The 12,441-nt window shown below is 33.1% G+C and overlaps 1 protein-coding gene across 1 annotated transcript in view; it reads right to left on the bottom strand.

Moving 5' to 3' along the window:
- The window catches only part of Adamts6 (ADAM metallopeptidase with thrombospondin type 1 motif 6), a 284,670-nt gene that overhangs the window by 61,002 nt on the left and 211,227 nt on the right, over positions 1–12,441 (bottom strand). The window contains exons 17-18 of the mRNA XM_048806580.1: positions 8,253–8,386; positions 6,522–6,725 (exon numbers count right to left, since the gene is read on the bottom strand). Coding sequence (XP_048662537.1) covers positions 6,522–6,725; positions 8,253–8,386 — 338 coding nt within the window. The remainder of the gene's footprint in view (positions 1–6,521; positions 6,726–8,252; positions 8,387–12,441) is intronic.

Here is a 12,441-nt window from a genome sequence, read left to right as displayed (position 1 = left end):
ATAAGCTTGCTCTTTGAAAACATCAATAAAATGAATAAGCCCCAATTAGAATGATCAAGAAAGATAAAGAAGACTTAAGTTATCAATAAGAGTAATGAAAAGAAGAATGATTGCTATATATCCTATAGACATAAAAAGAATAATAAGGGAATACTGTATACAACCTGATGCCAATAAATTAGAAAAATATTACAGAAACTGAATTTTTGAATTACAACTTCCCACAAAGAAAACTCCAATCCAAATGGCTTTATGTTGAATTCTATCAAAAATTAAGAAAAAATATCAATTTACCCAGATGCTTTCAGAAAATAGAAAAACACTTCTCAACTCCTTCTATAAAGCCACACTTACCATGTTTATACCAACATCAACAACAACATCCCAAGACTAGAGACAAATTTCCCTCATGGATGTAGATCAAATTTTTTTAACAAAATATTAGCAAATAAATTTCAGAATATATTAGGATAATACATCACGAGAAAATAATTTTTATCCAAAAAATACTGGATTCAGCAACTGAAAATCAATCAATGCACTTTAAAAAAATTTTTGTGTAGTTATAGATGGATATAGCATTCCTTTATTTTATTTGTTTATTTGTATGTGGCGCTAAGGATTGAACCCAGTGCCTCACATGTGCTAGTCAAGCATTCTGCCAGTGAGCTACAGCCTCACCCCTGCCCTTACAACCTTATCAGAGAAAGGAGGAAAATAATAATCATATCAATATATTCAGAAAAATTAAATACCCATTCATGAATAAAATCTTGAAAAAGACCAATAAAGAGCCATAAATCTTCAAGCTATATAATGGAAAAAAAAAAAAACGTTTTCCTTTTAAGCTCAATAACAAAAGGATATTTAGTTTCCTCACTTCTATTACAATTGTATTGTGTTATAGGTCCTGAACATTATTACAAGGTAAGAGAAAAGAAATAAAAAGCATGAAAATTATAAATATAGAAAACAGTCTTTGCTCATAACTTTATATAGAAAATCCATGAATTTACAAAATAAATATAAGAGGTAGTAAGTGAATATAATTAGGTCTTAGGAAATGAGGGCAATATAAAAGAAAAGAAATTAACATACCACTATCATTTGCAATAGTGTCAAAAAGCAGAAAATAGTGATAGATTTAACAAGTGAAAGACCTACACAATAAAAATAAAACTGGTGGAAAAAAATCTAAAGACTGAAATAAACACACAGGTGTATCTTTTTGTGTACTTGAAAATTCAGTATTTTTAGGATGTTAATTATATACAAACTAATATATAGATTCCATAAATCTTTTTGTAGAGATTGACAAGTGGATTCTACAATGTATACAAACATGTAAAAGACTAATTTTGAAAAAGAAATATGAATTTTAGGATCTAATGCTTTTGAATTTCAAGATTCATTAAAAGCTCCATTACTCAATATAGTGTATTTTTTTGCTTAAGGATAGACACAGAGATCAATAGGTAGGACCAAAAATATATCCATATACACGTGTTCAGTTGATCTCTAACAAATGTGTCAAGGTAATTTAATGGGGAAATGATGATATTTTCAACAAATGGTGCTATAGCAATCACATATTCATATGGTAAAACTGGAATCCCAAGTCTTACTTTATACCTTATATGAAAATCAACTAAAAGTGGACCACATCTTCATGTAAAAACTAAAACTGTAACTTTCTTGTGGGGACAGAAGGGATGCTGGTGACTAAGCCTAGGGCCTTGCACATGCTAAGCATGCACTCTACCATGAAACTATACCTCCAGTTGGTATAGTTTCATGAAGAAACACTGAAGACAACATTTGCCACCTTGGAATAGGCAAAATCTCTAAGATAGGACATGAAAGCACAAATCATAAAAAGTTTAATAAACTATATTTCATCAGAATTAAAAGACATCACTTAAAAATAAATAAGCAAGGGCCAGGGATGCAACTGTTGCTCAACATGCTTGAACACCTGGGTTGAACCCCCAGTAAAAGAAAGAAAGAAAGGAAGGAAGGAAGGAAGGAAGGAAGGAAGGAAGGAGGGAGGGAGGGAGAGAAGGAAGGAAGGAAGGAAGGAAGGAAAGAAATAAGCCACAAACTAGGAGAAAATATTCATGAAATATACATTTGACAGAGAGTTGTATACAGAATATATAAAAAATTCATAACTCAAAAATTTTTAAATAGGTAAAACATTTGTTTAGTCACTTCACACAAAAAGATATTCATATGGCTAAAACTTTAAAAATTGACAATACCAAGTATTGATAGAACGTAGAACAACATTACATTACTACTACATTACTGGTGGGAATATAAAATGATACATCCATTTTGGAAAGTAGTTTAGTGATTTCTTTCTTTTTCCCCCAGATTTAAAATATAACTAAAAAATAAAATTGAATAAACTTAAGGTACATAATCTGATAATCTGGTATGTACTGTGAAATGATTACCACAATCAAGCTAAATAACATATTACCTCACATAGTAGCCTCTTTTGATGTGTAAGAATAATACTGTCCTAGCAAATTTGTTCTAGCAAACTTCCAGTATACAACACATTATTATTAATTATGGTATATTAAATCTCCTAAATTTATTCATCTCATAACTGAAAGCTTGTTCTCTTTGGCAATCATCTTTCTGTTACCCTACTCCCAGACCTCTGGGAGATAGATCTATACAAAGAATTCATAATTCCAACAATAAGTGTTGGGGAGGATGTGGGGGAAAAGGCATAGTCATACATTGCTGGTGGGACTGCAAATTAGTGTAGCCAATCTGGAAAGCAGTATGGAGAGTCCTTAGAAAATTTGGAATGGAACCATCATTTGACCCAGCTATCCCATTCCTTGGTCTATACCCAAAGGACTTAAAAAACAGCATACTACAGTAATGCAGCCACATCAATGTTCATAGCAGCACAACACACAAGAGCCAAACTGTGGAATCAACCAAGATGCCCATCAATGGATGAATGAATACAGAAACTGTGATATATATTACACAATGGAATATTACTCATCATTAAAAGAGAATCAATTACAGCACTTGCAGGTAAATGGATGAAGTTGGAGAATATTATGCTAAGTGAAGAAAGTCAATCCCGAAAAACTGAAGGCTAAATGTTTTCTCTGATTAGTGGATGCTGATCTATGATGAGGGTGCATGGGAAGAATGGAGGAACTTTGGATTGGGCAAAGGGGAGGGAGGGGAGCGATTATGAGGGTAGGAAAGATGATGGAATGAGATGGACATCATTACCCTAGGTACATGTATGATTGCACAAATGGTGCGTCTCTACACTGTGTACAACCAGAGAATTGAAATGTTGTGCTGCATTTGTGTACAATGAATTGTAATGCAGTCTGCTAACATGTACAACTAAGTAGAACAAATAAAAAAATTGTGCTCCATTTGTGTCTAATGAATAAAAGAGCATTCTGCTGTCATGTATAAATGAATAGAATAAATAAATAATTCATAACTCAAAAAATTTTTAAATAGGTAAAACATTTGTTTAGTCACTTCACACAAAAAGATATTCATATGGCTAAAATTTTAAAAACTGTCAATACCAAGTATTGATAGGATGTAGAACAACATGAACTCTAATATATATATTACTGGTGGGAATATAAAATTATACATCCATTTTGGAAAATAGTTTAGTGATTTCTTTCTTTTTTTTCCAGCTTTAAAATATAACTGAAAAATAAAATTGAATAAATTTAAGGTACCTAATCTGTACTTTCTGTTTCTATGAGTTTAACTTTTTTAGATTGTACATATAAAAGAGATTGTGGTATTTTTCTTTATGCATCTGGCTTATGTCATTAGTATAATGTCCTCCCAGTTCATCCATGTTATCACAAATGGCAGGATTTCCTTGTTTTTAAAGGTAGAATAATATTCCACTGTGTAAATATAACACATTTTTTTATCCACTCAACTGTCAACACAAACTTAGTTATTTCTATGCTTTGGCTATTGTGGATAATGCTGCAATGAACATAGAAATGCAAATATCCCTTTGAGATAGTGATTGTATTTTCTTTTAATATATATTCAAAGTAAATATATATTCAAAGTAATTAAATGATTACTGGATTATATGGTATTTCTACCTAATTTTTTTTCGCTTTTTCTAAAACATTTATTATGAAAAGTTTGGGAGTTTTGTTACAATGGAGGCCCACACACTCACTAGGAGGTGGAACCATGAATATTTTACCATCCTGGCTCATTGTCCGTCTGCCCCTCTCTGTCTCTCTCCCATCAGAGTTAATTTTAACCTTGATGTCCTTAAACCACATCTCATAAGTTCTTCTTGCTAGTCAGTTGTGAATTTCTTTTACCACAGGGGTTTTCAGATAGCAGAACTCTCACAAGTAGGAAGGAATTTTATATTCATTTTTATATTTTTATGGACTTTATAATTTTATTTAATTTTAAGTTTTGCTTATAATTTGTCAGTCCATTTGGAGTTTATTTGGGATCGTGGTGCAAGACAAGGGTCTTGCTCTGGTGTTTTTGTCTCCCATGTAGCTCTATCCTCAAAAGGTTTGTTGAATCACGCATCCTTTCCTATGGGGCTGGTCACTTTTTACGAACAATGCTGTTGTTTCATAAATGCCTCGGTGCTTTCAAGAAGTCTCTTCTGTTCACTTATTTGTTGACTTACTTTGCTACCACCTCACTTTCTTTTTTTCAATATTTATTTTTTTTGTTTTTTTAGGTAGACACAATATCTTTATTTATTTTTATGTGGTGCCATATAACCCAGTGCCTCGCGCATGCCAGGCCAACGTGCTACCACTTGAGCCACATCCCCAGCCCCTACCACCTCACTTTCACAATTTCATTTTATAATGCATTTTATTTATTTATTTATTTCATTACAATCCTTATTACACATATAGAGCACTATTTTTCGTATCTCTGTACATACAGTATGTTCACACCAACTTATGCCATTACACATGTACTCTTTTTTTTTGCATTACAATTCTTAATACACATATATACCACAATTTTTAATATCTCTGTTTGTATATAAGGTATGTTGGCCCCAAATTCAAATCTTCATACATGTATTTTGTATAAGGATGACATCACATTCCACCACCCTTGTTAATCCCCTTCATCCTCCCTTTCCCTCCCACCCCTCTTCCCTATCTAGAATTAATTTAATCCTCCCATGCTCTCCCTCCTACCCCACTATGAGCCACCCCCCCTTATATCAGAGAAAATATTTGTCATTTTTTGGGGGGGATTGGCTAACTTCACTTAGCATTATCTTCTCCAACACCATCCATTTACCTGCAAATGCCATGATTTTTTTCTTTTTTAGTGCTGGGTAATCTATTTAATTTTTTATGGAACCTCCATACTGTTTCCTATAATGAAGTAATTGCATATTAGATTAAAAATCATATGACTCAGATATTTTACTCCCAGAAACTTTTCCAGGGGAAATAAAAATACAGGTCCACATAAAGCTGGCCTATGAATGTCCAATTTATAATGGTCAAAAACTAGTAATATGAATTAAGTATACATCAATAAGTGAATGCACAAATTACAGTATATTCACACAACAGAATACTATTTGACAATAAAAAGAAATGAACAATGGAAACAACAATATAAAAGAATCTCAAAACCATGTTGAGTGAAAAAAGCCAGATTACTCTATGATCTCATTTATGTGAAATGCTAGAATAAATAAAAATAATATATACAATGTCAAAAAGTAGATCAATGTTTGCCTGAAGGAATTTGACTACAAAGTGGAATCAAAGAGTTTTAGAATCACAGAAATGTTCCATTATCTTAGTCATGGGTTTTTTTTTNTCCTCAGCACCACATAAAAATAAATACATAAAATAAAGGTATCGTGTCTATCTACAACTAAAAATATTTAAAAAAAGAAAGAAAGAAACATGGTAAACTGTCACAGTGGCACATTCCTGTGGTCCCAGCTACTCAAGAGGTAGGAGGATTGTTTGAGCCCAGGAGTTTGAGGCCAGCCTGGGTAACAGTGAGACTCCATCTCAAAATAACAATAATAACAACAAAAATATTAATTCTAGGTCTGGGCATCAATCAATGGTGGAGTGCTTGCCTTTCATTCAACCCCCAGCACCACAAAAAAAGAAAAGAAAGAAATATGGCTAAATGGAGTCATATAGAAAATAACATTTCCTTAAAACATCTTATATAAATATATGAATATCATTTTTACTTATTTTTATTTTTAAAATATCTCACATGTTTATTGGTGCATTATAATTATACATAATAGTGGGATTATTACATATTCATATATGTACACAATGTAACAACATGATGGAATCAATATTGTTACCCAGTATCTCTCCTTTCTTTCCCTCTCCTCCTCCCTCCCTTTGGATCCCTTTCCTCCACTCCACTGGTCTCTCTTCTGTTTTACATGAAGTCACATTTAATACTTAAGTGACTGAAAACACTATCTGCCTAAATAAAGAAAATTAAAAATTAAGTGGGAGGAAAAACCAAGTGTTCGGGCTGTTCCAAGTATACCAGAGGAGGAATTCTCTCTCTATACACTCACCTCCTCTGGGCAAGGAGTCATTGAAGAACCCTTCAATGGCATCACATGTGCTTCCATCCCCTCCACAAACACGACATCTATCTTCCCTAGCATCAGATCCCAAAATATTATCACAACCTACATGCTGAAAATAGAGAAGAATATTTAGTGCATAAAAAAATAGAAATTCTTGGAACCATAACTAATATATATATATAACTGACTGATTTACTAGTTTTTCCAGTAAAGAAAATCAAATAGGAAATACTTTTCCATTTACTTTTACTCACCAATAATTATCAACTAACATTTTTCAACATCTAGGTTTAAGGAAAAAAAATTTGATTCCCTAAAAATGTATGCCTATATTTCTAACTTAGATCTCTCCTTCACTTGTAGATATCATGCTTTAATTCTTAAAATATTATTATAATTTATTAGCAACAGGGTCTTGTACTCTCAACCAAGAAATCTAAAAACTAAGAAAAAATGACTATGATCCTCTATAGGGTTATAACAGCAAGAGTCCTGACTGAGAATATGTTTTGTTCTACTTAATCCAATTATTAGTGTTGAAGATTTGTTGTGGAAGTCACATTTGGGTAAATCTTTAAAAATAAGTATTGGTGAATAAAATTTCCATAAACAAAAAGAAGATGTAGCATACAATTTAAGAAGCTGAAATACCACATTTAAATTTTGCATTTATTTATAAAAATGTGGATTTAAAATATATATTTAGGTGCTTAAATTTGTACATTTGCCATTAGCCATTGATATCATACATGTAATTCCTGAAGTTCGTATTGTCACAAAACCAACTTTCTTCTTCAAGGAAATAAAGTACCCTTGCACACACAGATAAGTATACACACACACACACACACACACACACACAATGAATCATTGAATACATTTGGAGGCAAGTAACCAGAAGGATAGGAGCTTTTCCAAGAAATTATGAGATAAATCAAAATAGACAATACTTTTATCTCTTCTCAGTTTGTATCACTTAGTTATGTGTTTCTCTTTAAAGTAAAACAAAACCAAACAAGAATTTTAAAAAGTATGAGAACAGTAGGTTTTGTGGCTTTTGTTATTATGACAAGATTCACACACAAGTTTAAGAAACATAGTTTGGATTTACTTCTACAGTTTCCAAGTCGTTTGACTGATATTCTAAAGTAAATGCTTTAATAATATAAACACTAACACTATAATGAAAACCATTGTAAATGCTTCAAAAGGAGATAAAGTAGGAGGAGCATGGCTATTTCTCACTTTGAAGAAGAATTATGATACAAAATATATAAAATCTTCCAATGAGAACATATGGTAGCCATATGAATGAGTTGAATTTTTGTTACCTCTCTTTTTCTGTCATTTTGTTTGTAAACAGAACAGAAGAATAATGGAAATTAAAGTTCAAAACATTTCAGACCCCTGGCAATTGCTATAAACATAACTAGAATACCAGAATAAATTTCACTTGCATGGTACTTAAATATGAATGGGTCATTCTACAAGCTACATATGTTGTCATCCTTTATTGGAAATTGAATTTCCCTAAAATGTGCTTTTTTTAATGGAACATAGAATTAAATAGGAGCTACTAACTAAGAAAAAGAAAGGTATCAAAAATCCCAACAAAGAAGAGTAAAATCTGAGCAACCTTGCACTCTCCATTGATACAGATATCCAGTGAGTCCGCATTGCATTGGGTCCCATCAATCACTGCAGGGGCACGCTCAGTGTAGAAATTGTAACCTTCAGCCAAGCAGTTTAATGCACAAGGTTTTACCCCACCTGGAGAAATAAATAAAGGAGAAAAAATGGAGTGGATCTCCCAATGAATGGTGATTCAGTATTATCAATTGCAAATTCATAGTTCACATAAGCACTATTCCCTGACTATACACCTAGATATGAAAGTCTCTCTCTCTCTCTCTCTCTCTCTCTCTCTCTCTCAGTTCTGGGAATCAAATATAATGTATTGCACATGCCAGGCAAGCATTATTTCTTCTTTTATAAAAAATTCATGTTTATTTTCATTGATTATGCAACTTAAAGGACGACTTGCTGAGAAGGTTTAACGTTTTCAGGTACTTTCATTATATTTTTACAATATATTTTAGGTCAAAAAAGAATCACAGTGGAAGTACTTGAATGTCTAAAACATGTATAGAAGAAAAACAATGTGAAAATACTAAATAAATAAAGTGTAAAAAGTCTTGAAACAGGGGCTAGGGTTGTGGCTCAGTGGTAGAGCTCTCGCCTAGCATGTGTGAGGCACTGGGTTCGATCCTCAGCACCACATAAAAATACAGAAAAACAAAATAAAGGTATCGTGTCCATCTACAACTAAAAAAGAAATTCTTAAAAAAGAGAGAGAGAATCTTGAAGCAAAGAACAAATAAGAATTTGTATAACAAATAAGAATTTCGGTTACATATGCTTCTGAAGCTAATACAAAAACACTGCCAGGATATGGTAGTTATAAAACAAAACTAAGTTTGTACCTGTCTTATTTTATCACACTTAATGAGCTTGGCTTTAGCATAGAGGTAAATGTTTGTGAGATTAGCAAATCAAAGATAAAAGTAATTATAGGGCTGGGGTTGTGGCTCAGTGGCAGAGCACTTGCTTCATATATGTGAGGCACTGGGTTTGATCCTCAGCACCATGTAAAAATAAACAAACAAAACAAAGATACTTTTTAAAAAAAGTAACTATAGAATTAAATTTGAATAATTATTATGTGATAAATAATTAGACAAATCTGAAATAATAGTAAAACAATATCTAATGCTATTTGGTGAACAAATACATTTAATAACTTGAGCATTTTCATTTTAACATAGAAATTTGTATTTTTTAATGGTGAAGTTAAAAATAGGCAAAATAATAGCAATTAACAAACAGTACACATTATGGCTTTACAGTATATCAGAAAATAGAAATAGATGTGGACTTATTGTAATGAAAACAGCACATGGTAAAGCTAGTATTTACAAATGTGTAATTATTGCCAGAAATTATAATGTAAGAATATTTTCTTTAAAATCTTTACTTCATGAAATTTAAAACATTTTGGCCTTATTATAGGTAGAATGACAAATTCTCTTTGAAATAAAAAAGACTACTTCTAATAAAATAATAACAGCAGAAATGAAATCTTAAGCACAGGTCTCAGTGAATTTCTTAGAAACCAGGTTGCTCCCAGGTGGAAGCATGTAAACTAAGGGAGGAGACTGAGTGGTGCAGTCAAGAATAAAACAGAGCATACATTCCACTACGAGATAGCTCTTACAATTAAAATGCCAAGCAAAAAGATGTCCCAGTGTTATCAGACACTGTTTCTTCAAGAGAAGATGAAACCCTAGATCTTTTCAATGTAAACTCTTCTGAATTTTAACTGTTGGCAAAACTGGCTCTTAAACTATCAGTTTATAACCTCTGGTCTGAGTCCATGTTTTCTTTCATCTCCAGTGGAAGCTTCTACATAACTTATAATGTTATTTTTAGGCTTAGGTTAATTATACATTTTGCTATACTGGTCACAGAAACAACAAACAGTAAATACAATAATTTCTTCCTGAAATGATAGTCAAACTATATATATTTATTTTATAAGATTCTTATCAATAAAATTTCTCTGCATTTTCATGAATGTTCATCACTAACTGATATAGTTCTTTTATCATTGTTAATTATTATAATTTGGAATTTACTGCAGCATTTTATATGTCAAACTTTAAAAAGAGAACTTGGCATTTTTGTTTACTCAACTTTAACATATTTGATAGGAAGGACATATAAATATTCTGGTTGTATCCCTTAGCCAACTACGTCATAAAATAAGAATAAATTTCTTCTTTGCTTATTGCTTTTGATGTGTTCACCTTTGTTCTGACATAATGAGCTTTTAGAAGAGATGCTGCTGGGTGACAACAGTAAGATGGACAAACAGGAACACTCTAACATCTTTTACAGAAGCATTGATTTTTATAACTACCCGTAGATGAGAGTACCTTTGTGGGAGTCTAAGAATACAGTGGAGAAGTTCCAGCATACCATTAGAACAAAAATTCCAAAAACAGGTACACCGAAGGGGTTTAAGAATAGTTTCACCCCGATTGCATCTCACCTCCCTCAAAGTAGCATGGCTCAGTGAAAAGAGAGACCACTCAGCTCATGATTTCTCCCACAGGAAAAAGACAAAAGAGTGATCACTAGGTTCCCCTGCTCTGTGGGATACTTCCAGGAGTCCCACTTCCTTCTCATTCCACCCAGAATACTGAGGTGATAGGCATGGATGAACTGGAAGCAGAGAAGAGAGGCATAACTAACTACTCCATTGACTCTATCAGAAAGTCCATGCATACCTATAGACTCTTCCACAAATGGCCTTTGGGCACCCCCAAAACTCTGCCTATCTACTGCCCATTCCCTGAGGCCAGCAGTCAAAGCATGACCTCATAGACGGTGAGTGCAAGGGCCTAACAAGGACGTCTGGCTCAGCTTTATGGGACTCAACAAAGGCACACAACTTAGGCATTTTAATGGGCACCACCCTAGAGAAAATAAACAAGAGGCTCTTTAGCATTAGCTTTGTGGGATCCAGAGAGAACATACCATCTTAAAAATTTTTCCTCAAGAGGAAAAAAGAGCTGTAGAGTAGACATGATGATAGTCAAGTCCTGATGGAGCTCAGAATTCCTAACTGGGCTATTTGGAAAAGATGCATCATTCCAGGATCCAGTCAGTAAAGACTACAGGAGGTAAGTTCTTCAGATGTGAAGACACAAGACTTCAAAAAACAAGTAAATGCAAAAAATATGATACCACCAAAGGAACACAATAATAGTCCAGTAACTAACCATAAAGAAATGGAGATTTGTAAATGGTTTGTCAAAGAATTAAAGATAATTGTTTGGGTTGGAAGTGTACTCGGTTAGTAGAGCATGAACTTAGAGTGCATGAGGCCTTGGGTTCAATTCCCAGCAGCATGGTGGTGGTGGTGGTGGTGGGGAGTTTAAAGAAGCTACAAGACAGCAGATGGACAATTCACTGAAATTAGAAAATAAGCAATACATGAAAACAATGAGAAGTTTAAACAACAGTAACATTCACATTATGGGAATCCTGATAGGAGAAAAGAGAGAAAAGAAAAAAAGAAAGACTATGTAAAGAAATAATAGCTGAAAATCCCCAAATATAAGAAGAGAAATGGACATCCAGGTACATGAAGTATAAAGTTTCCCAATAAGGTTCAACCAAAGTATTCACAAAGATAAAATCAAACTATCAAAAATCAAGGAAAATGTCAGGCATGATGGTACACAACTGTAATCCTTGTGACTCTGGAGGCTGAGTCAGGAGGACTGTAAGTTCAAGGTCAGCCTCAGCAACTTAGTGAGACCCTGTCTCAAAGTATAAAATAAAAAGGACTGGGAATGGAGCTCAATGGTAAAGTGCCACTGGGTTCAATTCCCCAGTACCAAGTAAATAAAGAAAAGAAAAGAAATGTTGAAAGAAACAAGAAAAAAAAAAGTTCACCACATACAAAGGAACTCCAAAGGTCTACTAAAAGATTTCTCTGCAATCCTTGCAGGCCAGCAGAGAATAGGATGGTACGTTCATCCGGCTGAAAGAAAAAACTGCCAACCAAGAATACTTTACCTGACAAAGCTGTCCTTCAGAAATGAAGGAGAGATAAAGATTTTTCCAGACAAACAAAAGCTGAAGGAGTTCATCACCACTAGACCTGCTATACAAGAAATGCTAAAGGGAGTTCTTCAAGCTGAAATGAAAGGATGCTAATTAGTAACATAAAAACACATGAAAGAATAAAATTCATT

The sequence above is a fragment of the Marmota marmota genome, unplaced genomic scaffold (genome assembly GCF_001458135.2).
Source record: "Marmota marmota marmota unplaced genomic scaffold, marMar, whole genome shotgun sequence".
NCBI lineage: Eukaryota > Metazoa > Chordata > Mammalia > Rodentia > Sciuridae > Marmota > Marmota marmota.
This window is presented reverse-complemented; position numbering and strand designations above follow the sequence as displayed.